This window comes from Madurella fahalii (genome assembly GCF_045866475.1).
Source record: "Madurella fahalii IFM 68171 DNA, scaffold_1, whole genome shotgun sequence".
Classification (NCBI taxonomy): domain Eukaryota; kingdom Fungi; phylum Ascomycota; class Sordariomycetes; order Sordariales; genus Madurella; species Madurella fahalii.
In genome coordinates this window covers 2,401,845-2,428,464 of record NW_027263971.1, presented here as the reverse complement: position 1 = coordinate 2,428,464, position 26,620 = coordinate 2,401,845, and the positions used below count along the sequence as shown (strand labels likewise).

At 55.8% G+C, this 26,620-nt stretch overlaps 11 protein-coding genes across 11 annotated transcripts; 7 read left to right on the top strand and 4 right to left on the bottom strand.

Annotated features, from left to right (window-relative positions):
* Positions 1 to 614: 614 nt before the first annotated feature.
* Positions 615 to 1,393, top strand: MFIFM68171_00750 (Cytoplasmic protein required for cell; the record flags this gene model as incomplete). Its single annotated transcript, XM_071056172.1, has 2 exons — positions 615 to 840; positions 1,017 to 1,393. 2 exons carry the CDS (start codon positions 615 to 617, stop codon positions 1,391 to 1,393), a joined length of 603 nt encoding a protein of 200 aa, XP_070912273.1.
* Positions 1,394 to 4,154: 2,761 nt separating this feature from the next.
* Positions 4,155 to 7,852, bottom strand: MFIFM68171_00749 (116 kDa U5 small nuclear ribonucleoprotein component; the record flags this gene model as incomplete). The annotated part of the gene is made up of 6 exons (XM_071056171.1): positions 4,155 to 4,720; positions 5,099 to 5,186; positions 5,304 to 6,295; positions 6,352 to 7,503; positions 7,560 to 7,684; positions 7,815 to 7,852. 6 exons carry the CDS (start codon positions 7,850 to 7,852, stop codon positions 4,155 to 4,157), a joined length of 2,961 nt encoding a protein of 986 aa, XP_070912272.1.
* Positions 7,853 to 8,360: 508 nt separating this feature from the next.
* Positions 8,361 to 9,686, top strand: ERG10 (erg10, acetyl-CoA C-acetyltransferase; the record flags this gene model as incomplete). The annotated part of the gene is made up of 3 exons (XM_071056170.1): positions 8,361 to 8,475; positions 8,539 to 8,614; positions 8,678 to 9,686. The coding sequence occupies 3 exons, from the start codon at positions 8,361 to 8,363 to the stop codon at positions 9,684 to 9,686; spliced, it is 1,200 nt and encodes a 399-aa protein (XP_070912271.1).
* A 287-nt stretch (positions 9,687 to 9,973) lies between these two features.
* On the bottom strand, positions 9,974 to 11,270 carry MFIFM68171_00747 (WD40-repeat-containing domain protein; the record flags this gene model as incomplete). Its single annotated transcript, XM_071056169.1, has 5 exons — positions 9,974 to 10,169; positions 10,290 to 10,627; positions 10,685 to 10,751; positions 10,808 to 10,907; positions 10,967 to 11,270. 5 exons carry the CDS (start codon positions 11,268 to 11,270, stop codon positions 9,974 to 9,976), a joined length of 1,005 nt encoding a protein of 334 aa, XP_070912270.1.
* A 544-nt stretch (positions 11,271 to 11,814) lies between these two features.
* On the top strand, positions 11,815 to 14,534 carry HRD3 (ERAD-associated protein; the record flags this gene model as incomplete). The annotated part of the gene is made up of 4 exons (XM_071056168.1): positions 11,815 to 11,842; positions 11,902 to 12,051; positions 12,112 to 14,055; positions 14,128 to 14,534. The coding sequence occupies 4 exons, from the start codon at positions 11,815 to 11,817 to the stop codon at positions 14,532 to 14,534; spliced, it is 2,529 nt and encodes an 842-aa protein (XP_070912269.1).
* Positions 14,535 to 14,926: 392 nt separating this feature from the next.
* MFIFM68171_00745 (Swi5-dependent recombination DNA repair protein 1) lies at positions 14,927 to 15,990 on the top strand (the record flags this gene model as incomplete). The annotated part of the gene is made up of 2 exons (XM_071056167.1): positions 14,927 to 15,844; positions 15,901 to 15,990. 2 exons carry the CDS (start codon positions 14,927 to 14,929, stop codon positions 15,988 to 15,990), a joined length of 1,008 nt encoding a protein of 335 aa, XP_070912268.1.
* A 651-nt stretch (positions 15,991 to 16,641) lies between these two features.
* Positions 16,642 to 17,619, top strand: SDH2 (succinate dehydrogenase complex, subunit B; the record flags this gene model as incomplete). The annotated part of the gene is made up of 3 exons (XM_071056166.1): positions 16,642 to 17,023; positions 17,088 to 17,239; positions 17,299 to 17,619. 3 exons carry the CDS (start codon positions 16,642 to 16,644, stop codon positions 17,617 to 17,619), a joined length of 855 nt encoding a protein of 284 aa, XP_070912267.1.
* A 391-nt stretch (positions 17,620 to 18,010) lies between these two features.
* On the bottom strand, positions 18,011 to 18,720 carry MFIFM68171_00743 (uncharacterized protein; the record flags this gene model as incomplete). The annotated part of the gene is made up of 3 exons (XM_071056165.1): positions 18,011 to 18,078; positions 18,156 to 18,529; positions 18,617 to 18,720. The coding sequence occupies 3 exons, from the start codon at positions 18,718 to 18,720 to the stop codon at positions 18,011 to 18,013; spliced, it is 546 nt and encodes a 181-aa protein (XP_070912266.1).
* A 1,711-nt stretch (positions 18,721 to 20,431) lies between these two features.
* MFIFM68171_00742 (uncharacterized protein) lies at positions 20,432 to 21,117 on the top strand (the record flags this gene model as incomplete). Its single annotated transcript, XM_071056164.1, has 3 exons — positions 20,432 to 20,586; positions 20,642 to 20,923; positions 20,985 to 21,117. 3 exons carry the CDS (start codon positions 20,432 to 20,434, stop codon positions 21,115 to 21,117), a joined length of 570 nt encoding a protein of 189 aa, XP_070912265.1.
* Positions 21,118 to 22,328: 1,211 nt separating this feature from the next.
* Positions 22,329 to 24,351, bottom strand: MFIFM68171_00741 (Phosphoribosylaminoimidazole carboxylase; the record flags this gene model as incomplete). Its single annotated transcript, XM_071056163.1, has 3 exons — positions 22,329 to 22,541; positions 22,637 to 23,436; positions 23,490 to 24,351. 3 exons carry the CDS (start codon positions 24,349 to 24,351, stop codon positions 22,329 to 22,331), a joined length of 1,875 nt encoding a protein of 624 aa, XP_070912264.1.
* A 615-nt stretch (positions 24,352 to 24,966) lies between these two features.
* DUS4 (tRNA dihydrouridine synthase) lies at positions 24,967 to 26,326 on the top strand (the record flags this gene model as incomplete). Its single annotated transcript, XM_071056162.1, has 4 exons — positions 24,967 to 25,140; positions 25,200 to 25,302; positions 25,356 to 25,680; positions 25,735 to 26,326. 4 exons carry the CDS (start codon positions 24,967 to 24,969, stop codon positions 26,324 to 26,326), a joined length of 1,194 nt encoding a protein of 397 aa, XP_070912263.1.
* Positions 26,327 to 26,620: the final 294 nt, after the last annotated feature.

Genomic DNA, 26,620 nt, shown 5'->3' with positions numbered 1-26,620 from the left:
ACAACGGCTATGATGAGATTGACGTCGTGGTCTGAGGATATGACCGAAGCCGCATTAGCGTAGATATAATACCTCAGTACCCCCGGAACGGGAAACGTCATGCAGCAGATATGCAAGAGTGTAGAGAAATTGAGTGTCTGCATGCATTTGCATGCAAGAGACGGGACGCACATATGTATCTCGAGAGGGGAAAGATTGCATCTACGTTCGCAGGAGAGAGAAAAGTTACCTGTAGTAAGTGTACAGTAGTGTTAGGAGGGGAGGGGGGAAACTGCCGGAGTTCAGTCCGGTCGAGCGAGTGCACGGTCGAGACAGGGGCGGGTAAACAACTGCGGTCGAGTCGCCCGACCGCAAAGTTCCATTTCGGCGGGGCTGCAAGGGAGCTGCGGTGACCAGCCCGCAGGGACCCACTCTTGCTGCCTCCCGCCCCTCCAACAACAGTCGTCGGTCGAGAAACCAAGTCAAACGTCGACTGATCACTCAGCACCAAGTGGCAACCGTCACCAAATCCTTCATTCCAACTTGTATTCCATCCACGTTCTACACACGAAAATCCCCCACCCAGGAATTATTGCGCAACGCCTCAAACCCAAGCCGCAAATCCCTTTGCCAAGATGGAGAACTCGGACCTCGAAAACGCCAACCCCACAATCCTCAGCGTCTCGCAGCTCCCCAGCAGGAGGCGGAAGGGCCCCGCGGCGAGGCACGGGCCTGATTCTCAATGCGACAGCATCGTCTACCCCAAGCGCCCTTGGCCTTATGGCTCTAGCCCGTCATCCGACGAGGATGTCGACGAGGCCGACATTGTGGAGGAACCCATGGATGCACAAGACATCTACGGTAAGCATCATGCTTCATGGCAACTACGGGGTAAACGTACCCCCCCTCCCCCCCCCCGGGAGGGCTGGAGGTGTCTTGCCGTGCTCTGGTTTCTCGTTTCGTGGCCGTGGTCGCCTCTGTTACCCTATTCAAAGCCCACACCATAGGTTTGTGAGCACACAACTGACGTTTCACAGACCTCATCTCCACAATATCTGACCCAGAGCATCCTCATACGCTAGGTCAGCTATCCGTGGTGAGATTGCCAGACATCCACCTAAGTCCCTCGCCAGCCGAGCTGTCGGGTCCGGACTCCCTTGTCACCGTCCGGGTTGACCTCACCCCTACCATCAACCACTGCTCGCTAGCAACCATCATCGGTCTTGCAGTGCGGTGTAGACTTGAGCAGACATTACCCCCTAACTACCGCGTGGACGTTAGGATGAAGGCCGGCACCCACGCTCAAGATGACCAGGTCACCAAGCAGCTAGGCGACAAGGAGAGAGTGGCTGCTGCTCTGGAGAACGACACGCTCCAGCGCATGTTGGACAAGATGCTCGAGACATGTGCGTGAGCTACACTCGAGCCGGAGCGCGGGGGCGTCTGCTCGCTTGGCTTTGTGAGGTAGCCGTGGCATGAAGGCAAAGCATCAGATTCCACGAGCAAAACACGGGACTTTCGTTGCGTAGTGCCTGTTCCCCAATGTGAAGGATGTTCTCCAACGGCCAGGATTGGAGAAGACTCGTCATCAAGTGGCGAGCTGTGCTGCCCAAGACAAGACCAAAGCCTGGCCAGCCATGAGGAGCTCGGTAATTAAGGTGGGATTCAACTGCGATTGGTGGGACAACTTCGGTCTGAACTGTGTTTGCCCCGGGATGTCCGCCCACCCACTCGGGACGGTTCCCCAGGTCTCCTTTCCTCCCGCCCGTGGGAGGCACAGACAGAAACCTGCCTGCATACCAGGCCAGGGTTGATTCATACTGACAAGGCATTATGTGTAGTGTACAGCTCGTCTTGGTCCCACATACTGGGGCCGGGCTTCGTCGTTTGGCCAAGAATAGTCACTTGTCACTACCATAGCCCATGCAACACAATCGACCGAGAATCCCCGTACGGGTTCACATTACAACACTTTTCATGGAGTTCCCGATAAGACAAAACGTCCTAATTGCACGTTTTGCGGCGATTTTGACGTCTCCACACGCAGTACGTGCGTAGATATCCTCATCCTGCAACCGAGCGCTTAATCACCACGTCTTAACCCCACGATCTCACGCAACCACACAGCATGCTCGACGATAATACTTTGGCGTTGCTCATCCCACATCCCGGTGATAGCGGTTAGACCCCCGCCATCCACCCGCCCTTCCCCCGGCGATCGTTCCGTCCCGCCTAGGCATCGAACAACCAGTCTATTTTAAGTGAGACACTTACTGTTTCTCGTTGTTGATAAGGGCAGGGGTGATGTTATGGTTCCCTTGGTTTGGGTATTAACTAATTAATGCCTGGTTTGAGGTAGGCAGTCTCGACTCACAGCGAGTGCCCGATGTTGATGTGCAAAGTACTGTAAAGATGCTCTAACGGCATCCGCTCAACTACGCTCTGTTGCCCGCCTATATTATGCAGCACGGGGCGGTCGCACCCAAGAGGATGCTGCCACATGGTTGAGTGTTTGAAGTGACGGCGAGTCCAATGTTCAAATCCTGCAGGCGTTGTTCGCCGTTGCCAACCAGCCGCGTGATGTTCCCTGACTCCGGGATGATTGACCAGTGCAACTCGTAACTAACGTTGCCCTCGGGTCCGGCTCCAATCACTTCCGATCAACGCCAACGTGAATGTCTCCGAATGGGGGTACAATATCTTACACGGCATGTCTAGTGTTGCCCAATAATGTGCTGCCATGATTAGGGTCCCCATTTGATACACAAAGACGGGATGCCGGGAACACGGGGCAGGGGTTCGACTCCGAGTTCCCTTCCAGAACACCACGGGCTTACTTCGCTTAGCTAGGGCATGCAGACTAGAGTATGTATAACAACCAAGGGGTCGGCCTGTGCATATCGCATTGTTCTAAGTAGATGGATTTGAGGGATGAGTGGGGAGAGCGGATGTGGGTTCCAATCGTTCTAGGCTTATTCTCTTGCACGAAAGACTCTTCTTAGCTTGACCTCCCTGACGACGGATAGCGCACGCAAGTGAACAATTGCAGTCCAATAACCCAGTCCGGCTGAACTCGACGATATCCATCAGTAGCTACCAAACCCAAGAACAATCGCTGCAGACCAATGCATATACACCTTACTCACCTTCCTTTCTTCTCCTTAGCGTAGCATGCCCAACCTATAGGCCCATCAGCCTGGGCAGGTAGGTGTCCACAACAAGTAACGTCGCATACCACGCCGTGCCCCATGCAACAACATCCGGGTCGTCCTCCTACCTATCTGGGGTTGGGACAATTACTTACTCTTCCCTCATTCTCACGGCCGAGTCCAGCTCGCTACACCAGACTTTCAAATGGAGACGATGGGTGTATCATTATCATATGTGCCATGATCGGTCAAGGACGTCTATGATACCAGGTTACCTACCTACAAGTCCTGTGGCGGAGACCCGGTCTCCTTTGGTCTCGCGTACTACACAACACACTGGGGTGAGAAGGTGTGTGACGAGCCGTGTAAGCACCATATACGAAAGGAAAGCAGGTATGTACTGTGCCAACCTGCTATGATACACCACACCTGCATGCGGGGTGCTGGGAGACGTAGCATGCCTTACCATCGTCGAAGTCATCTAACGTACGTATCCAACATCGCCTTGAGCACGCCCCCCCCCCCTTCCCCCCCTTTTTATCCCCTTTGCTCTTCCAAAGCCGCTGAAAAGCGATACACGCATAGCAGAGAAATAAAACAAACCGGCTAACCGATTGCGTACAGCCATGACCTCGGAGTCCAGAGTCCAGACACTCACGAAACGTACTAGGTGGGATGGGAAGAGCACACAGTATCATCCCTACCTGCGAATGGAACTTGGGACAGTGGGCATCCTCTACGCTCCAAAGAGAGAGAGAGAGAGAGAGAGAGAGAGAGAGAGCGCATCCCTCATGACCTACTTCGACTACACGTAGCCGTAGAATCCGATGCGCACAGATTTCCAGCCCAGCAGCAGGCCCAGGGAAAAAAAAACCACACCCCGAAAATTGATATTCACATCTAGGTAGGTAACACAACAACCCTTAGGGTGCCCCCTAAACACCCCAACGCCACACACACACATACGCACATATACACACGTCTCAATTTCTCCTTTTTTAGCGACCCCAAGCCCCCAAAACGGCCTCACGCGTCCCCTAAAGTCCCACTCTCCACCAGACTCTGATAAAACTCGGGCTCCAAGAACTTGGCCACCGTCACATCCTCGCTCAGGCCCTTCCTCCGCCTAGTCTTGAGCACAAAGTCCCTGGCCGTGGCCTGCGGCGCGGCCATCTGCAGCGGCCGCGTGACCATCTCGCGGTCGAGGGGGTCGCCGGGGACGATGTTCCAGCGGTCAAACACGAGGCTGACCATGGCCTGGCCGGGCGTGTTGATGCGCAGGTCCGTCTCGAACCCGAACGAGTCGATGACGGGGAGGAGGCCGCTGACGCGGTACAGCGGGGTGCCCGCGATGGGCCCGTCCGACAGCACGTGGCCGCGCCGGCGCGCCAGGATGTTGTAGACCATGCTGACCGAGTCCTGGGGCCCCGTCATCGACACCGAGTACATGGGCTCCATGAGCCGGGGGGAGGCCATGAGGAAGGAGCTGTAGCAGGCGCGCCGCGACGTGGGGATGATTTGCCCGCCTCCGCGGAAGATGGCCTCTTGTGCGAGGGAGACATCGATGAGTCGGAACTTTGTGTTTCGTATCGCTGCGAGGATTGGGTGAGCGGTTAGCTGTGATACCACACGGCATATGAGCAGGGATGGATCATGGGGTTCGTGGGCTGCGAGCATGAGTGAAGTCGCTGGCTTGAGTGGATGGCTGTGGACTGGCTTCGGGAGTGGTCCCCCCGCCCCCCCCCCCCCCCCCCCCCGGATGCTGTACGAGGATACACTTGCTCGACGGCCTCTCGACGGCCGCCTGGCTCTCCATTACACACACCACACAACGACATGAGGGTGGACTCGGTGCCCGAAGCACGCTCATACCGATCTTACTTGCACTGGCAGCCGTCCAATCTCGCCCCATGTTCAGGATGTGCTACACACCGCCCGACGCACAACGATGAAAGGAGTTGGGAACTTACGTTCTTCACACAGCGGGCCTTCTCGCGTTGCCCAGCTAAATCCCTGGCGGATTGACTCCTTTACCGTGTTCAGCCGCTTCTTGTCAACCTAGAGTGATCTGTTAGCGATCCGATGGAATGAGACGGGCTGATTCGGTCGCCTGAGCGGCACAGATGACGGAGATTAGGCCATCTTCGACGCGGAGGTGGGGATCCGAAAACTCACCTCGCCTGGTAGGGTGTCGTCTTGCAGGATATTCGGGCCCATCTCGTCCGGACCGAAAGCCCAGATGCTCCTAGCTGCGAGCAGATCCCAACCATACTTCTCCTCGAAAAATTTGGCTATCTTGCGCGGGGGCTCACGTATCCTCACCGCCCCGGACTCAATGTCTTTCGCGATGCCATCGTCTAGGGGTTCCGCCGCCATGGTAATGGTGTTCTTCTTGTTGGGCGTGATCGCATAGCATTTTGTGGCAGACATGTCCTGCACCGTCTCGCAAAACCGCACGACTGGGTCTGAAACCCTGACTTCCATATCGGCATATAGCCGGCGGAGGTCGTGCAGCACGCAGTCCATGTAGAGTTCGCCAGTGCCGAGAATGATGTGCTCGCCGGACTCCTCCACCTTGGTGGTAATCAAGGGGTAGCTCTTGTTGATTTTCCTGATACCGTCGAGCATCTTTGGTAGCTCGGACGGGTTGATAGGCTCAACTGCTACCTTGAGAACCGACTCGGTAAAGTGGGCCAGCGGCTTGAAGATGTAAGCGGCCTCGTCATCCTCGAACCGCTTGTCGACAATTGTGCCCGTCTTGACGATCGAGTTGTCAACACCGCCGAGGAGGACCCAGTTGCCTGCGGGCACACCGTCTGTTGGAATATTGTATCGAGTCTCGGCAATAAACACGTCTGAGATTCTAGCCGACGCCATGTCTTCTTCATCGTCGATAGAATAGCCTTCACCAAGTACCCGAACTTCTGTGCCTGGCCGCGCGATGCCGCTCATGACACGCCCAAAAGAGTAGAAACTCTTTGCGTCCACCGTGTTGAACAGCTTGGTGACGTAGATGACTAGCGGACCGTTTTGGTCACAACTCTTCATCGACTCTGCAACTTTAGTGTCGAGCGGACCAGTGTAGTAGTGCGTGAGCTTCTTCTCGGCAGCCTCGGCCGGTGAGGGAATATGTTGGCAGACCATATCCACAAACCCGGTTGATGGGCCTGCACTTCGAGTCAGTAATGTCGGCAGACACGAAGTCGACAATGGATGTACGTACCGAAAAACTGCTCGCAGGCCAGCTTCAGGAGGACCTTTGGATCTGCCTTGTACTGGGACGGCTTGAGACGAATCCCAAGCTTCTCTAGCGTCTCCTTTAGGTCCTCCGGATTCTGGCTGATCGTGTGCGAGTAAAGCTTGTATATCGGTTCCAGAATAAAGTTGATGAACGACCGTTTGGCCCCTTCCTCGACAGGTTTCCTCGTAAAGCTCCGTTTTCGGGGGTTGAAGTAGATATCGCCCCATAGACGCCGGGCGAACTCGTCAATGTTGACGCCGCCAAAGCTATCAGAGTACATCTTTGCAAACGACTTCAACGTGAAGCACCAACCCATCGAGGTGCAAGCAAAGAGCACATTGCCTTTTTCGGGACTCACTCTTCTCTCCTCCCCCCGGCCGGGAATCGTGTTCTCGATGACTGTGTTGACTTCTTCAATGACGTGCTTGAGCTTGTAATAAGCGTCGTTGGGTGGCAGCTTGAGCTCGAGTATTAACCGGTCCATCTTGTTTACAATGAGAGTAAGAGGGATATCTTCGAGGACTGCGTGTTTGATGATCTGCTCTGTGTTGATCTGGACACCCTCAACGACGTCGACCACAAGGCACACGCCGTCCACCAGTCTGAAGGCTGCGGCGACTTCGTCAACAAAGTCGACGTGGCCGGGGGTGTCGATGATGTTGAAGAGGTGCGATTTCCCCTTTGTGCCGGGGAGAACCAGGCTCATGGGCGAGGCCTTGACCGACAGTCCCCGGTCCCGCTCAAGCACGTGGACATCTGTATATCTGAGCTGCTCGTCGCGCTTCTTCCCCGTCCGCTTCTCCAGCCTATCTGTAATTGCATGCGTCTCCAGAACAAGCATGTCCATAAACGCCGTCTTTCCGTGGTGTAGATGGCCAGCCAGCGCGATGTTGCGAATCTGTTCTGGAAAGTTCATGAGATCGGTCATGAAGCTGCGGTCGAAAAATACGGGGGGAAGGTCGGCCTCCTCAATGCTGAACTTCTTCTGCTCAACCGGGGCGATGATTGGCTGTGTCAAGGGTTGCGCATCCTCCTCTTGCACCAACGTCTCGACGCCCTCGCCGTACACTTGGGCAGCGGTCGGGTAATACTGCTTGTCTTCGTGAAGGACGACAGCGTTCGAAGGGCCTTCATCTGCAGCGGGCGTCAGTCGTCGTCCTTGGGCGCATTGCATACCAGGTGCTGTATACCATCGATGTCCATCTGCTCCTCAACGGGAGCCTCTGGCGCCGCCTCAGGATAGTCGTCGTAGGCATAGTTGCCCACATCCACGCCATGTTCAGATTCCTCCTCGGAGGCTTCGGCTTCCTCTCCGCTGCGAGGGCAGTTATTAGCATGCGATTGGGATTTCGAGGGACGTGATGCGACGGAATTGCGGAGAGGGCAGGTTCGGAATTGCTCAGGCAAGCTCCGGAAAAAAGGAAATCTTCGCGCGCAACACATACATGAAGTTTCCGAACTCGTCATATAAATCGTCGTCCATGTTTGCTGGCGGGATCTGTACTTGGCACTCGAATTCGTGACCGACTATCCGGGATGTCCCTCTTCAGTCGCGTCGTCGCGTGCCAGTGATGTAAGGCGCCCAAAAAATTACCAGCCTTGCTGAGTTGAGTCTGTGGCTGGGCGTCTGGGCATCTGGGCGTCTCGGCGACTACTAGTACATGTGTAGTGGAACTAGCCACAAGCGAGGCGTTCAGTGCCCTTTTTCCTGATTACTGATAGGGCCGCCCTGCCTGCCGCGATCGGACGAAGGCCCTGCAGGCGATCCTGGCTCGGCGGTTGCCCCCGGAACAGTGCCGGGCATACTAAAGGTTAGGTCGTGTAAGTACCGTAGTCTAAGAAAAGGGGGAGGGGTGGCAAACATTATCTTATCGGGCAGCGAGTTGATTGTTCTTGGGACGAAATTCCCCCGCCTACACCGACAATCCCAAGCTCCCAACCAGTTCGTCTCAACAAATTGGCCTCCCTTTTTTGCACCAGAAACCGACAAGATGGCTGGCCTTCCCCCCGTGTACATCGTCTCCGCTGCGAGAACTCCCGTGGGCAGCTTCCTCGGAAGCCTCTCCAGCCTCAGCGCGACACAACTTGGGTCTCACGCTATTAAGGGTACGCTTTAGGCCGTTGTCACCCGAGGAGAAGGACTCCTTCCTAACTGTAACAACACAACAGCCGCTGTTGAGCGTGTCCCCCAGATTAAGCCCGAGGATGTCGAGGAGGTCTTCTTTGGCAATGTCCTCTCGGCCAAGTAAGTCATCGTGTCGAGCAAGTTCTCCTGTGAAGATGCTCTAACACAATCTCCTCCCAACAGCCTCGGCCAGGCACCTGCCCGCCAGTGTGCTATCGGCGCCGGCCTTTCGGACGCTGTCGTCTGCACAACAGTCAACAAGGTGTGCGCCTCGGGCATGAAGTCGATCATCCTCGGCGCCCAGACCATCATGACGGGCAATGCGTCGATTGTGGTGGCCGGTGGCACCGAAAGCATGTCGAACACGCCCCACTACCTTCCGAACCTGCGCACTGGTGCCAAGTACGGCGACGCCACCCTAGTTGATGGCGTGCAGAAGGATGGTCTCCTCGACGCCTACGGCAAGCGGGAGCACATGGGCATGCAGGGCGAGCTCTGCAGCCAGGATCATGATTTGCCCCGCGAAATGCAGGATGAGTATGCAATCAAGACATACCAGAGGGCTCAGGCCGCTACCGAGGCCGGCGTCTTTACCGAGATAGCGCCGATCGAGGTGAGCGGCGGTCGGGGCAAGCCGCCGGTCAAGGTTGACCGGGATGAGGAAGTCAAGAACCTCAATATCGACAAGCTGAAGACGGTCCGTCCCGCCTTTATGCCCAACGGTGGCACTGTCACGGCTGCCAACGCCGCTCCGATCAACGACGGTGCCGCGGCTGTGGTGCTCGTCTCGGAGGCCAAGCTCAAGGAGCTTGGCATTAAGCCGCTGGCCAAGATCCTCGGCTGGGGTGATGCCGCGCGGGAACCCCGTCGCTTCACCACTGCCCCGGCGCTGGCCATCCCCAAGGCCATCAAGCACGCTGGCCTGACGGAGAAGGACGTCGATTACTACGAGATCAACGAGGCTTTCTCGGTGGTGGCGTTGGCGAACATCAAGCTGCTGAACCTTGACCCCGAAAGAGTCAACGTGTTTGGTGGCTCGGTCGCCATCGGCCACCCGCTGGGTGCCTCGGGCGCGCGCATCGTCACGACGCTGACTTCTGTGCTGCGCGAGAAGAAGGGCAAGATCGGTGTGGCGGGTATTTGCAACGGCGGTGGCGGTGCCTCGGCTCTGGTGATTGAGAACCTGCAGTAAGTGGCTTGCCATGGGCGTAATGCATTTGATAGCCCTCACTAGATGGGGAAAGGGTATTGGCGTTGCTCGCAAAAAGGGAGTCGCAGTTCTGATGCCGGGGTTGTAACCTTCATAGATCGGTAACGGCGCCGCAATTTGCCAGGTCTAGCCTATAGTACAGAGACGAGTAAAAAGGACCGATCACAAACAATATCACTTTCCAGCCGCCAAGTGTATCTTGACGCAGGCTTAGCCTTTGTTAAAGCTACCTAAAACCCCAGCTCCTGCTTCCCTTAGTTATTCGAGTCTCAGCTACCAGGCCTCCAAGCCTTGACACACCCATCCTCCCCAGCAGTGAACACCACCTGCTGCTCATCAAAGAAGCAGAAACTTCTAACCAGCTCCGACCCGTGCGCCCCGGGCAGCTCGACGGCTGTTTCCCTATCCAGGGCCCATCCACCAGCCGCCCCCCTGGCCAAGTGAATCAGCTGGAACATTTCGTGACTATTTTTATTTTTAGTCAGTCAGCAACCCTTGCTCTACACATAAAATCAAACAGCGTAAAACTAGCAAAGGAAAAAAAAAAAAAAAAAAAAAAAAAAAAAAAAGGTGGGAGAAAATTACTCCTGTGACCCAACCCCCACCACCGCTCCCGCCCCATCCACCTTGGTTGTCACCCCGGCAAGGTATTGACACCCAAGCGCCTCGCGTATGTCGCCAAGGTCGAGCGTGGCTGAGCCCTTGGCCGCGTGCTCGGCCATGTCGTACAGCGCGAACTTCTCGTCGTGCGAGGCCGCGTAGACCTCGGTCACGTTGAGGAAGCCGGCGCGGTGCACCGAGCCGTGGTTGAAGGTCTGCAGAATGAGATCGTCCTCGTCGGTCACGGTCGTGTCCAAGACCGAGACAAGGCCGTCGGTTGAGCCTGAGAGAAGGAGGGTGGGTTCGGATGGATGGTAGGATAGCTAAGTTGAATGGCGGGGTTAGGGGGTGGTGGGGAGACACACGGAGGGGGAACGGACCTCGGTGATGTCGTCTGAGTGGACTTCGTTGTACTGAATCCGCCAGGATGAGGGGGAGCGAAGGTCCCTGAGTGGTTTGATTAGTGGCGGTAGTGGTCGGTTTGATGGAGAGGAGGGACAAACCAGATGAGGATGGAAGCCTGGTGATTTGCCAGCTCTGTGCCTGCGGCAACTGCGTTGGTCTCGCTTGAACATGCCAGGGATATTAAGCCAGGCAGGTTTCCTGAGTGTCGGATTAGAAGCGTGTTCTTGTGTTCGTGACGGACCTTGCGGAAGGTGTACCCCCTATTTGCATTGCCTGAGCGTTGGTTGGATCTAAGCGCATGTCCCACACTGAAACGGTGCCGTTCTCCCCCGTCGTGCAGATAATGGCGTCGGCTGCATTGTACACTTTGGCGGTTATGAGATTCCCATGGCCTGTTCTGATCTTCTTGACCGGCCCCTGGTTCAATCTCGTGGGATCAAAGAGACTAAGAGTTTGGTCTGAGGCAGTTGCTGCGAAACCGGTTGTGACAGGGAGGATGTCCAGAACATATACGTCAGCACCAGGGTACTTGTACCCATCTGCGCAGGTTAGTTGATACATATTGCGCAAGAATTTCTCGTATTTGCCCAATGCTAGTGGTTTCTGGTGTGTAAGTCAGCACAAAAGTTCGGGCGTCAAAAATCAACAGGGTAGTGTGGCTAGCTAGTTCTGAATATCGGACGAGACAGAGCAACCAAGAAGTGTTTACCTGACATAAAAAAATAACTATGGGGTTGTCGCCGCTTCATACTGAATACAGTATCGTCCGAAGTAACCAACTCCTAGTAATTACCAGAGATGGAAGCTTCGTCTCATCGAAGCAGAAAGTTTCTGGCATTCCGATCAACCAGCTGTCAACAGCTGCTAGAGTGAGAACGCCCTTGGCTGCGGGACCCTCAACAGCGCCGGCTTAGGTAACTGCTGCATGGCCGCATCATTCAGTAAACGGAGCTCAGTTCTGGACAGCTGGTAAGAATTACCAACACCGCCGCGAGAGCTATCCACCCCCTTCCCGGTTTCAACGCCCAACACTCTCCAATTGCCAACGATTAACCATGGAATGAAAACCTTGGACTGCACCCCTTCTCAACAGCAGTAGTTGAAGATGAGGCGTCTTTTCCTGTGGCTATTCCGTAAGCCAGCAACACTAAGACCATTGTCACGAGGGCGTTGCACTAACACCACTCTGAAGTGCTCTTGCAGGCAGTCGCCTTCTCCTACGCCGAGGCGCAGACTGATCAACATGCCCTCGCCGGCGACGCATCCGACAAGACAAACGGCGGCTCATTCCGCGCAGATGTAGCCGCCGCGCAGAGCGGGGGACAAGCTGTCAGAGAACCTGGTATGGGCTTTGCGTTGTGAAGAGTGTTTACCCACAGGATGCGCCGCTGACGAACATCAGGTGCCGACCTTGTCGACTCAGCTCTAACCGAGCTGCGCAAGCTATACCGGCCGTTTCATCACAGGACACGGAAACAACATGGCGTCGTCGGCCCTTTGTTCCAGTTCGCCCTCAAGGCGCTCCCGAACCTCCGTCTCAGCGCCCCGCCTCCCGAATCGTCCCACAAGAGCGCGCTAAGCGGGACTCTCCTGCACGCCTCAAGGCTCCTCGAGGAGTCCGCCCGACAGAATAACTCAGATGCCCTATACATCCTCGCCGAGATGAACTTCTACGGTAATTTCTCGCACCCGAGGAACTTCCGGACTGCCTTCGATTACTACAACCAACTGGCATCCCTCAATGGAAACAGTTCTGCGCTGTACATGATCGGGCTCATGTATTCGACGGGCGTGGGAGGGGCCGTGGAACGTGACCAAGCCCGGGCGCTCCTCTACTACACTTTCGCTGCGAATAGGGGACATACGAGGGCCGAGATGACGGTGGCGCACCGGCACCACGCAGGCATTGGGACACCAAAGAACTGCGACGCCGCCGTCAAGTACTACAAGCGGGTAGCTGACAAGGCCATCACATGGTATCGATCTGGCCCTCCTGGTGGGATGGCCTGGATCTCAGAATCGTACCGCATCGCCGACGAGACGGGTGGTGTCTACGGAGAAGGGGCTAGCGTCGCTAGTGCCGGAAGCAATGCCATTAAGGCACATCCGAACTCGGACGCCTATGCGTCGATCGAGGATATCATTGAGTATCTGGACCTCATGTCTCAAAAGGGTGACTTCGAAGCTTCGTTTAACCTCGGCCGTATCTACTACGAGGGGCAAAGGGGCCTCGAAAAGAACATGGCTTTGGCCGGAAAGTATTTCTTCGAGGTGACGCAGAAATACTGGAAGAGGAGCCGTCCCGTCGAGAGCCCGAAACCCAATCTGGACAAGACTGCGGCGAAGGCGGCAGGCTACATCGGACGCATGTACATGCGGGGAGAAGGCGTCGAGCAGAACTTTGACCGCGCCAAGATCTGGTTTGAGCGTGGTGCTGACCTCAAGGACGCGCGGTCCCAGTGGGGATTAGGCCTGTTGTATCTCCACGGATACGGCGTCAAGGAGGATGTCATCCGGGCCACCGAGCTCCTCAAAGCGGCCGCGAACCAGGACTTTGCGCCAGCGCAGGTGGAGCTCGGGAGCCTCTTCCTCGACCAGGGCCAGACTGATGACCTGGCCGCCGCGAACCACTACTTTGAACTCGCCGCGCGGTGGGCTAACATCGAGGCCTATTACTACCTCGCCGAGTTGAACTTCTTCGGGGTCGGCCGTGACAGATCTTGCAGCGCAGCGGTGGTCTACTACAAGACGGTGGCCGAGAAAGTTGAGCCTCTCGTGTCATCCTGGGCCGAAGCAAACCTGGCATACGAGGACGGAGATACAGAACTAGCATTCCTCGAGTATCTCGGAGCGGCGGAGCAGGGGTACGAGAAAGCGCAGAACAATGTCGCCTACATGCTGGATCCAGACCAGTCTCGACTACCCATTCCTAAACTACTAGACCCTCGTGCCACAAAACCATCCCTCCTCCAGAATCCCAGGATGGCGCTTATTTACTGGACGCGCTCGTCCCGCCAGGGCAACATTGATGCGCTTGTCAAAATGGGCGATTACTACCTATACGGCCTCGGCACCGACCCAGATGTCGACAAGGCCGTCCAGTGCTATACAGGAGCGTCCGAATATTACCAGAGCGCGCAGGCGCTTTACAATCTTGGATGGATGCACGAGCACGGGATCGGCCTTAACCAGGACTACCACCTGGCTAAGAGGTATTACGACTCGGCGCTAGAGACGAATGATGAGGCCTATCTCCCTGTCTCGCTCAGCCTGTTGAAGCTACGGGCAAAGAGTGCCTGGAATACCCTGACCCATGGAAGAATCAACTCGATCCGGGACGAACCAAGTATGAGCCCACTTCTATTGACCCCTGATCTTGCGAAGAGCCGAACTGACGTAGGAATTTTGCACCACGTAGAACCGAAGAAGGATTGGTCGCTCAAGGAGTGGATCAACAACTTCTTGCAGGACGACGCCCAATACTACGATGATGTCTATGACGATCTATATGATGACACCATTCCCGGCGCCGACCTGCTGGACTTTGACGATGGCGTGATGGAGAGCTTTGTAATCCTTGGTTTGGCGGCTGCGCTGGTCTTCCTGGTCATGTACCGCCAGCAACGGCAGCAGGCGGCAAGGCGGCGGGAGGAGGAGACCAGGAGGCAGCAGCAGCAGCAGCAACAACAGCAGCAGCAGCAGCAGCAGGACGGCGTCCGGCCGGGAGCAAATGTAGGGAACCAGCAGCCGCAAGATAGAGGCGTCTTTCCGCAGCCTGGGGACCTCGGTTTTGGACAGTGGGCTGTCGGAGGAATTGGGCATTGAAATGGGATGGATGAGTGCATATCTCACCAAAAGGTATCCATGGCATGGAGCGGCGGCGTCTTTGGTTCATTGAGTTACTACGAATTAGACTCGCTGAGAGCAGTTGTCATATGTTCCCGATGTACATATTATGGGCTGCGCTAGAATACATTGACTTTTTCCGATGCAGCGATTGGACTTGGTACAGTCATGGTGATCGTTTTACACACTATATTTTCCCAAGGTCTCGGCGATGCGAGGCGCTCTCTAACGGGCTCCCCAACGACTCGGCCCGTGGAGAGACCGTGCGAGCCCCACGCAACCTTCACCTCAACACCAAATAAACGCATCCGGAATTAAGAGGGGACAAGAAAACAAGGCATTGCGGCATCGCAAAATGCGCCATCTCAACAATGTCCTTCCAAACCCCAGGGGGCCCAGCAGCCAAACGCCGACGCGTTGAAGCCGCGAACGCCACGCTCCGAAAGCCGTTCCGGTCTCCTCTAATAAGCCGCCGGCAGCAGAGCCAGGTTCAGAGCAGTCCCGGTTTCAGTCCCGAGAAGATCCAGAACTCACCCAACGGTGGCGGCGTTGCCAGCCGCGCTTCTGCTGCTGCATCAGCGGCTGGCGTACGCACCCCAGCAACCCCGGCACACGCGGGGGGCCCCCGTCCCGAACCCTCCGCCGCCGTCGCGGCGTCTTCTCCCCTTGCAAACAGCAACAGGCCAAACCCCAGCCTCGGCGCAGTTGATACGGGCGGTGCTAGAAATGTAGTACTGGCCCGCCGCCACCGCCTCACAGTCGGCGACTCCAAACCCTCCTCACCAGACGGCTCACCAGACGGAGACAGAGATGGAGACGGAGTGAGAGACGGCGACGCCAACAACGACCCCTCCCTCTTGCTCCAGCGCATTGATGCCTCCCAGAGGGAGATGCAAGCACACACGCGTGCGATGCAGAAGCAGTTGGAGCTTGTCCGCCAGGCTAGGCGGATCGAGCAGCAGCAGCAGCAGCAGCAGCAACAGCGGGATTCTACCTCTTCATCTCGGGCGAAGCGTGGCGCTGGCGGCACCGCTGACTTGACGGAGTTGGTGGGCAAGTGGAAGGAGGCGAGCAGGCTGGCGGCGGAGGAGTTGTTCGAACTGATCAAGAGCAGAGTGGAAGGGATGGGAGGGGCGAGAGCGTGGAGGGAGAGTCGGAAGAGGCAGTTGTGGTTTGGGGGATTTGCAGATGGGGATGGGGATGGGGAGGCAGGTGAGGTGAGAGAGGGTGAAGAGTGTGACGAGGGGGATGAAGGGCGCAACGACGAGGAGGGAGGAGAAGAGCAAGTGGTGAGTCTGATACGTGATGAAGAGGGTGACAGTAAAATGCTGACTTGTTTGCACAGGGCTTCACAATGCTGATGATGCTCAAGAGTCTGAATATTGAGCCGGACGTGCTGGGATATGATCCCGTAGAGGACAAGTGGAAGGGTTGAAGTCAGAGGGTTTACATGAGATCGAGAGGCGAGCATGACTACGTGAACATGAGATATCACCGAGCCACTTAGGGCGGGAAACCTCGGTACCCATGAATACATTATTCGAAGCTCAAGACGATTAAATAACACAACTTGAGTTAAGTGCTCGCGTCTGACTTAAAGAACGGGTACATTCTGAGACCATAGGAACCGTTTTCCCACCGTGGCCTACTAAAGTCCTCCATTTCATAGTCTCGATGGCAGTGTATAATATTAATTCTCCACCCTTCATCTTCTATTTAACACTTTTTGTTTTTTTGCTGCAACTTGAAGGCCATTAGGCGAGACGCTCTCACTCGGCTTGTGACGTTGTGGAAAAGATACCCCACAGCTCCACAGAAGCCGCTAGGCCCATTTCATGGCAAAGGTCGGGCGCAGACGGCAGTGTGTAACGGCGTGGAATTGGAATTCGCGGCACTGTGATTGGCCAGAATTTGCCGAGGTGTTCCGGGAAACCGAGTGTGAGGATCACGAACCCACTGCAATTCAGCGCCACCAACAGCGTGTTTGCCGTCCACGAGCCCTTTTCCAATTGTGCATTTCTGTTCTGCCCGCGACAGCAACGTCGACGTCGCCAGCGCTCGCAGATCAATTGCTCGAGTCGTAATCATGGCAGCTCTCCGCTCTTCGTCCTCACTATTGCTCGGCGCTGCCGCGTCGAGGCCGGCCCTGCGCATCACCGCGCCCATTGCCGCCCGCGGCATGGCCCAGCTCGCCGATGGCGCCCAGCACAACCAAACCGCCTCTGGTGAGAAGGCCAACCTCAAGACCTTCCAGATCTACCGCTGGAACCCCGATACCCCGACCGAGAAGCCGCGCATGCAGAGCTACACTCTCGATTTGAACAAGACCGGACCCATGGTCCTCGACGCCCTCATCCGCATCAAGAATGAGCTCGACCCTACCCTCACTTTCCGCCGGAGCTGCAGAGAGGGGATCTGTGGCAGCTGCGCCATGAATATCAACGGCACCAATACTCTCGCCTGCCTTTGTACGTTGCATCCGGTGGAGGATAGAAAGGTGACGGAGCGCGACATAAGACTAACACCCCGCAGGCCGTATCCCCCCCGAGGACAAGGCTGAGATGAAGATCTACCCGCTCCCACACACCTACGTCGTCAAGGACCTGGTCCCCGACCTCACCCAGTTCTACAAGCAGTACAAGTCGATTAAACCGTACCTGCAAAGGGATACGCCCGCTCCTGATGTGAGTCGTGGGGAAATACACTTGGTGCGTATTGGCACCCGGCTGACACATTGAAACAGGGCAAGGAGTACAGGCAGAGCAAGGCGGACCGGAAGAAGCTCGATGGTCTCTACGAGTGTATTCTGTGCGCGTGCTGCTCGACCTCATGCCCATCATACTGGTGGAACTCGGAGGAATACCTCGGCCCCGCCATCCTGCTCCAGTCTTACCGATGGCTGGCCGACTCGCGTGACGAGAAGACGGCCGAGCGCAGGGACGCCCTTAACAACTCGATGAGCCTGTACCGCTGCCACACTATCCTCAACTGCACCCGGACGTGCCCCAAGGGTCTTAACCCCGGTCTGGCTATTGCTCAGATCAAGAAGGAGATGGCGTTCTAATTGAGCGGGCGATGATGGGTGGAGAGAAAGACAGGGCTAGCGGGGTCGGCGTGGCGTGGGTGTTAAAAAGAGCGGACGGCGGTTCTAGTCCTGAATTCGGGCTTTGGTAGATATGTAAACTGTACCCTGGTCTCCTGCATGGTTGGAGTTTACTTTGTCACAGTAACAGCAATAGGATGGCTTTCTTTAGGGGATTTCTTGGCCAATTTATAACAGTTTATCTTCGGTTCCAGAAGGGGTTAGAGGGACAAGGGGGTTTTAAAAATAAACAACTTGACAAAACTTCCAAAGCATAACTTTTCCTTGAGCTGACAGCGACGCAGGGTCATCCTCCACTTTCAGGGGAAATAATTCTTCGCAGACGACATCCTCCGGCATACCTCGCACCCATTCACGCCTCCTTGGCCAGCTCATAGACAACCTTGACGGGCATGTAGTTGGTAGTGGTCCACGCCTCGACTATTGACATGGTCAGCAACCCGACAGCTCATCAACACCGAGAAAGGACAAAGCAAAAGGGGGGAAAGAAGGCTTACCATCCTTCCACTTGACGCTCCAATCCCCCTCGCTGCCCTTAGGGAAAGCCACCCACGCGCCCTCCCCCTTGACGTACTCCAGCACGTTCCCTTCTTCCTCGGCGGCCTCGTCCAGCTTGAACGAGGTCCAGTCCACCGTCGTCCCGTCGGGCACGTTGACGCCCGAGGGGTCCTGCAAGCTGGCGAAGTCGAGGAGACCGTTGGACCCGATCAGCGCGAGCGCGTTGGAGCCCTCCGGGTAGGTGCGCAGCTCGGCGAGACCCGTCTCGGGGTTGACTACGGGCGTGAACTGCACGGGCGTCGTCGGCCGCGAGTAGACGCCGAGGAGGGTGCCGTTGGCTGTGATGTAGGCGCCGTCGAGGGCCTTGACGCGACTGTTTTTGGGGGAAGATGCGATGTGAGCTGCTTGTTGGGGGAAAGGGGGGGGACGGTGGATAAAGGGGATGGGGGGTGGGGCTTACGAGGAGAGACGCAGGGTGTAGACGGGCGGGAGGTCGTCTTGTGCGATGGGGATGGAGAGGCCTGTGGAGGCGAAGAGGGCAAGGGCGAGGGTTTGGAACTTCATCTTGGTGGTGAGATCTGGGTCCTTCGTTCGGTTGGTCAGGTAGAGACTGTCTGGATGGGTGGTTCGAGTGAGCCGATCGTTGATGCTATTGCTGGGGTTGGTGATCACGGAAATGGTGAACTATTTCTTGGAAGGAGCAGGACCCTTTTATGGTTTGTTGACTCTTGCCTCTCTCCGCTTCATCACATGTCCCTGCCCACCTTCAGCTTTTCTAGAAATTTATTTTTTTTCTTAATAGTTTCTTTTATTCTTCATTTTCAAATTTTCTCTTTCACCCACCATTTCTGCTTCGTCTCATGACGGCACCCGCTGCAGCCCGCCGTCAACGTCACGCGTGTGGCCGTCCTACCTACGGATTTACATTGCCATCGCCCCCCTTTGACGCAATCAAGGCAAATTGTGTGACTCCGTTGATGGATTCTTCCGCTATCAGTTACTCGGACTGGCGATCTTTGCAACGCGCATCATCCCTCCTCGATCCCTTCACGGTTAATTAAACAGAACTTTTGGCAAGGGCTTATTTTTAGCAGCGGGTTTGTGTCTGCCCCCCCCAGACACCCGGTTTGAAGCTCTATCACCTCATCTATCCTGCATAGCATTTAGCAGGAAAGCAGCCAAGCCCATTCAGAGTACCGAAGCGAGCACCGAGCGCACGTCTCAGGACACATCGGCAGATCCCAGAGGCGCGGCGGCCGAGCCTTTATTGCACCTGCAGGCACAAGGCCGTTGCGCCTTCCTCTTGCGCACCGGTAGAGATGTTGCTTCCGCTGGTTCTAGAAGGGCTTGGAGACGGCGCTGCGAGACGAGGGCATCCGTCGGGATGCCCTCGCTGCATCTTTGCCGAACATTGCGAGACCACCCTCCCGCAAATATCCGCCTCCTTTCCCTGTTGCGTCCTTCCTGTTCAACGACGGACCAGACAGCCGCGCGCCTGCAGTCAATTAACGCGGTCCTTGGACCCAAGCGTTTGCCGCATTTGCCTCCTCCGAGTGAAGCCGTCGTCAACCGCAACGTTCCATTTCCTCCTATCTGTCCTCTGCGCCGGCAGTGGCTATAAGCATTTCCGGGGGTTGGGTTGCAGCGCTGCGAAGTCTCGTCTAGGCCCTCATCACTACTACATCGCGGCCACGCCACACCAGCCGTATGAGACCATCAAAGACACGGCCAAAGGCCTGGCCAAGTGTCGTAATGGTCCCTGTCTTGGATGGCGGAGAATTTTGCTCCCCAGATCTGCCCGCCACCTCATCCGTCCCGGGAATCCGGGGGATTCGGTAGCTTAGCCTATTACTTGCATACTTTCCCAAACTAGCCACGCAACCCTACCTTGACTTCAAGTCCCTGCAGTTTGTTCTAACATCCAACACCATCCTCTTCTTAATTGCCCCTCTTAGCGATCCTTCTACTCAAGTATCCGCCTTGGCTTCCATTGTAATCACCTCGGCGCGGATGAATTGGATACGAGAATGTCTCCCGGAGCCCAATCCGTGAATGGTTGCTGGCGAACCAAACAAGCCATGGCTGTTTACTCTGAATTCCGAGCTGCATTCGCTTGTTTGCTGGGCAGAGCGTCGCCCTAGGCTCTGTCCTATATGTCTGCTTCGCTCGCCATCTCTTGACAGAAGCACGCTTCTCTCTGATCCTGACTTTCTCACCTTCCTATCTAGGGGATTAGTCCGTCCATCTAAGTGTATTGTCCCACCAGTTGTTCACCATGCAGCCAACCGCAGCCCTGTCCCTATTTTCGTCCATCGTCGTCCTCTTCGGCAAGCTGGCCGCGGCCGCCCCCGTGGTGGACAGCGATCCGGAATGCCACTCTCAGACGATCTGTATCGATGCAATCAACGCTTGCGGCATCAGATATGGCGGGTACGTGACGGCGATACTAAGTAGCAGACGACCAAGCACTGAGATATGATTCTAGGTGTTACGACGTCTGCGATGTCTCAGCCAAACCGAAACCGCCGCCGTGCCCGACCACCACCACGAAGAAGGCTCCTGTCACCAGTACCAAGCCGGTCACCACTAAGAAGCCCACTAAGAAGCCAACCAGCACCAAGGTGATCAAGACAACCACGGTGAAGACAGTCAAGCCGCCTTCCACCACCACTAGCAAGCGCCCCGTTCCCACGACCAGCTCTACCTGCCGAACTGACAGGACCGTCTGCTGGGACGGCATCAACGAGTGTGGTCAGACGTTCGGAGGGTAAGTTTCCTTCCTCACGCAAATGTTATGGGGATAATACTAAAGATGTGCTTCTGCGTAGTTGCTTTCCGGACTGCAGGCCGTGGCCTACCTTTACGGCGCCGCCCTGCTCAAAGACTGTGATCAAGACTACCATTACCACGAGGGTGGTTACGTCGGTTACCGGGCCGCCGGTTCTGACGCTACCTCATTAAGAATGGTCCGAGCAAGGGACGGTGGTAGGCATGGTTCGTGGGGTCAAAAAAAGGGTGGATGGTCCAAAACGGTCTCTATCTCACATTGGGAGGTACTTATCAAAAGAGCTGCAATCCGGTCACTTATGCGTCTGATGTTTTGTCATGAACTTAAGAAGCACACAGAAAAAAAGATAAAATGGAACGGAGTAAGTGTATGTCGGTCTAGTCGTGTTTCCAAGAATGTTTACGGGGTGTAAAAGCCCTGTGCTCTCTCCTGATGGCTCCATCCAGTACATACCGAGATGGGAACCCCACGAGCAAGTGACCGCTGTGCACCTAGCTCCGATAAAGCCCTCTTAGGCCCATAATAAGTTGTAGCGGAATGTCTGCATACGTCCTATCACGAAATCCTAACCATCTTCCCTCAAGCAGCTTTTCTTCCCCTGTTATACTATATATAGGTTTGTCTTGAACGGTTCGGTCCGTCGTCCGAGATCCTTGTATCAAACCAGCATGTTCCTTTTGTTGCTATTGACTGGATCTTCTTTCCATGCCACCAGATTCTCAAGACAACCAGGTTTGGTAATGAGACCAGCCTTAGTTTTGGCTTGTAAGTAGTATCTCCAGCCTAACCATCATTTAGCCGTGCACAATATTGCTGGGGCATGTATTCCCTGAACCCGCGAGGCGTAAACTCCGTGGTAGGCCGATTCGATCCTTCCGCCACGATCAGGCCCCTGAGTTCCACCATTACTACCCTTTGCCCCCACTACACCACTCCCCAATGCCCGTTATAATGTAACGGCGCCGGTGAGACACCGAGTAACAATCCCGCCACCAATACCACGCTATGAAGCAATAGCCGGCATACACCGCGTGTATGGGGCGTGGTGCTCCGGCGCATTCTCGCCCCCGTAACAACCCCCTTTATCTCCGTCCTCCGTACTATTGTAACTTTGCCCTCCACGCACCCTGCAGCCTTGCAGGTTAGTAGCCCAGGTCCCATCTGGGAAACCTACTATACTCTTTAGGATATGGACCCTATCGTTCCGCCACCGGTATATGAAATAACGACGTTAGTGTCGATCCAACTACCGGCATATGCCCTCCTCTCTCGACTACACCAGTTCCATTCTAGGGACACAATTCACAATCTGGAAACAGGAAACCAAAAGACAGGCGTCCGCCGTGTCTATTCTAAGCCGCACTGTTATGTATGTAGGCTCGCTCTATTTACCTTTGCTCGCCATACCGGCAAGGTATGCCACATCCCCTTCCTCGCGCAACTTGTTCCCCTTGACAATGACCTGCTCCTCCATCTCGTGCTGGTACTTTTTCATCTTCTCCTGGTACTCGGGGACGAACGAGCCTAGAATCCTCACCGCCAGCAGCGCGGCATTCGTCGAGTTGTTGATGCCCACCGTAGCAGTCGGCACGCCCCTCTGTTTGTGCCCGTCCGTTAGCTCTCGTTTTCCTCATTGAAATCACCAATTCAACGGTAATCAAAAATTTAAGGTGAATATAAGAAAATACTCACCGGCATCTGCACGATGCTCAACAAACTGTCCATCCCATCCAGATGCGTCGCCTTGACAGGGACGCCAATCACGGGCAGCGGCGTCTCGGATGACAGCATGCCGGGCAGGTGGGCGGCGCCGCCCGCCGCGGCGATGATGACCTTGATGCCCCTGCCCGCGGCCTCGTCGGCGACGCGCATCATGTATTTTGGCGTGCGGTGCGCCGACGTGATGTCGAGCGCGTAGGGCACTCCGAACTCGCGGAGGATGTCCAGCCCGGCCTTGAGAACCGGCAGGTCCGAGTCGGAGCCCATCGTGACGAGTACTAAGGGGTTCTCTTCCCCCCCTTTTTCTTCTTCTTTTGATCGGCGGGGCACTGGTTTGGTAGGCGGTGCCGCCTGTGGGCGGAGAGTCTCAGCGGCGGCCGCGATGCGCTCTTGTCTGATCTCGTCGACGAGGTCGATAAACGGCTTGGCTTTCGCCTCGAGGTCGTGGATGGTGGAAGGGCCCGTTAGTGTGATGTGACCAATCTTGCGGCCCGGCTTGGATGCCTTGTTGTAGAGGTGGAGGTAGACGTCCATATTGTCGTCGAAGGTGGACCGGGCAAGGTCGGCCAGCTTGTGATGGGCGGAGGGGGTGGCGCCGCCTAGGATGTTGAGCATGATGGCCGAAGAGACTCTAGGGGCTAGATTGGTCGGGATGGGCAGATCGAGGACGGCGTGGATTTGTGCCTTGTACTGTGACATGTGTGGCACCGCCTCGATGGTGTAGTGGCCCGAGTTGTGCGGACGAGGCGCGACCTCGTTGACCATCAGGGAGCCTGTGACGCATGTCAACAGGGGCGGAACAGAGGTACTCTGCACATTTTCTCACCATCTTCAAGGAGGAACATTTCCACGGCAAAAACGCCCCTGCCCCATAGGGTGCTGATAACCTGGGTCGCCAGCATCCTCGCTGCTTCACAAACTGCCTCGGAGACGTCCCTCGGCGGCATAAAGACCTTGGTACAAATACTGTCTTCGTGGACGGTCTCAACAGCGGGATATGCGACGCAGCTTCTGAGGTTGCCCTTGTCATCCTCCGTCCTGATGACCATGACGGCGAGCTCCTTGACGAATGGAGCCCATTTCTCAGCGTAAAGGCTAAGTCCCTCAAGCGATTTGATGGCAGCCTCAAAGTCCGCCTCGCTGCTGATCTTGAAGTTGCCCCTCCCATCGTAGCTGCCCTTGCGGGCCTTCAACATGAACGGGAAACCGAAGCTTGCAGCAGCCGCTCTGAGCGAGTTCAGGGCAGCCGGGCCCGTCCCAACATCTACCTGTTCGGCGATAGGAATCCCCTTGCCACTGGTGCGGAAGTGCTCTTTTTGGAGGTACTTGTCCTGGATGAGGCGGATGGTCCTCCACGAGGGGTGAATTGGCGGCTTGTGGATGGTGGTAGATCCGTCAGCGAGTTTGATCTCAACGCCAGCCCTCTCGATGTCCTCTAAGACTTCGGTCTCGACATGCTCAATTTCCACAGAGAGAAAGTCGGATTGTGCAGCGAGCTCCCGGATGCATGCGGGGTCTTTGAACGAGCCGGTGACATGGCGACCGGTGTCGTGGGCCTGCTTGGCCGGCGCCTTTTCCTCGTCGAGAATAGCAATGTCGATGCCCAGGGGGTTTGCGGCCTCGCAAAGCATGCGGCCAAGCTGCCCGCCGCCCAGCAGGCCGATGACGGGGTTTCCACCGTCTGGCATAGCTGCGATCTCTTTCTTCGCAGGGAATGGGGCCGGATGTAAATCCAAAAGGTGGTGACTATGTGAACCTACCGAGGTCAGTTCATAAATGACTCGAAATTTTGATGTCACCAGTCCTCTTCTCAGGGCTTTATTTAAACGCGCTACTCAAGGCCGATTTACAGCGTAGTTTGGGCCAATCAGGCGACCCAGTACTGTTACTGTACTGCACCTGTAGTCCGTAGAATCCCCCACACCTGCAGGGAAGCACCCTTCTGTAAATTGAATGGGGCTCGCGATGAATGCCGAGGAGAGTGGTCTTCAAAAAAACGAGCTTGACACTTTCCGAGAACGGCGATAGAACTTTTATTAGTCTCTGATTTATGAAGGAGCTCTAAATTTCACGCCACTCCCGCTGAACCATATAGCAAGGCACGACAACCTCGCACTCACCGAGGTGAGCTTTCATCCTGTGGGGCAGTTGACGCCTCAGGGATACCCAATTAACATCTTGCTCTCATCCCAAGCCGTCCCTATCCGACACACTCGTTTGGCAATTCGATATCTGAGTATACGATCGTAGCTTGATCACGCCGAGATGGCAAACCTAACAGATACAGAATACGTTCAGTAAGGATGCCTCTCCCTCTTGTTCCTTGTTTCATGGAAAATGCTGTCAACTCGCTATGCCAGCTGGAGTGTGTGACTGACATCTCTCGCGGTTGGACCAGCCCACTAAAGCTTTTTGACATAGCGAAACATGAGAGACGATTTCTGTATACCTCGGCACCCATGGTGCGTTACAGCAAGGCAAGTCGCCTCGAGATCGTCCCCTATTCCCCATGATCGTACCCTAACGGGCCAAGCAGCTTGCCTTTCGTCAGACTGTTTACGCATATGGCACGGATCTATGCTGGACACCTATGATTCTCGCTAAAGAGTTCAATAGAAACCGATTTGCAAGAGATAGCGGTTGGTCACGTCCGTTTCACACTTGATCCCGCGCTTTTTCCTGATCTTCCCAGACTTTACGATATCAACCAACGGACTGCAGCCACCGACCATAGTGCAGTTCGGGGCTAATGTCCCGCAAGAGCTTGCAAGAGCATCCTCCCTCGTAGCCCCTTTCTGCAGCGGCGTCGATCTGAATTGCGGCTGCCCTCAGTCATGGGCCTGTGCTGAGACTCTGGGTGCAGCCCTGATGGAGAAGCGAGAGTTGGTGCGGGATATGGTTGTCGCGACCCGAGAGCAGCTTCGTCAGGATGGATGGGGCGTCGAAAAGGAAAGGGACACGAACAACCCCAAGGGGAGGAGTGTTAGCGTAAAGATCAGAGTGCACAAGGACCTCCGGTACGGATTTGCCCGCCACCTGACCTACAATGTTCTAACTGATCCTTTTTGCAGCAAAACAATGGACTTCATCACCACCGTCCTCGGCCCCGAAGAGAACCGACACATTGATTTTCTCACAATCCACCCCCGCACAAGATCAACCCCTTCCAGCACGCCAATCAACATCGAGGCCCTCGAGATCCTGACCTCAACCTTTGGCGATCGCGTACCGATCCTTGTGTCGGGAGACGTGTTCGCCCTCAATGCCCTCCCTTTCACATCCCCGTTACTCGCCACTGCTTCCAACGACTCCAACTCACCTTTCACCACAAACAACAACAACACCCTGGTCCACATCCCAAAACTGGCGGGTCTCATGTCAGCCCGCGCCATCCTCGCCAACCCGGCTCTGTACGCAGGGCACGATGCCTGTCCCTGGGAAGCCGTTGAGACCTTCATGAACAACGTGGCGCGGTGCCCGCTCCCTTTCAAACTGGTGCTGCACCACCTCAGCGAGATGTGCGCGCCGGGGATGGGCCCGGACAAGACGGCGCTGCTGACCAAGCAGGAGCGGGCCACGATGCTGGCCTGCACCAACATGGTTGACTTGATTGACTTTCTGGATGAGAAACGAGGGGGTTTGAGGAGGGACGGGGCGAGGTGACAGCTCGGAGATATGGCAAGTGGGCATTCTGGCTATGTGATTTGAGAGCAGGCCATATCTACATGGCGACTCGTTGACTGCATATTCGGCCGAGCTTTAACCCCTGAACTACTCGAGCGGTCGCAAAACTGGCCATTCAACCATAACCTCGAGGAACCAGGAAACAACACTCTGGATTGCTAGACGCTATGCTGTCAGCGCTAAACTCCTGCGCCTAACCCGCTCCATGAGCCTACCCTATCCTCCGCTCCTACAAGCAAAACAACAACGGCAGCGGGCCAAGTTTCTCTGTGG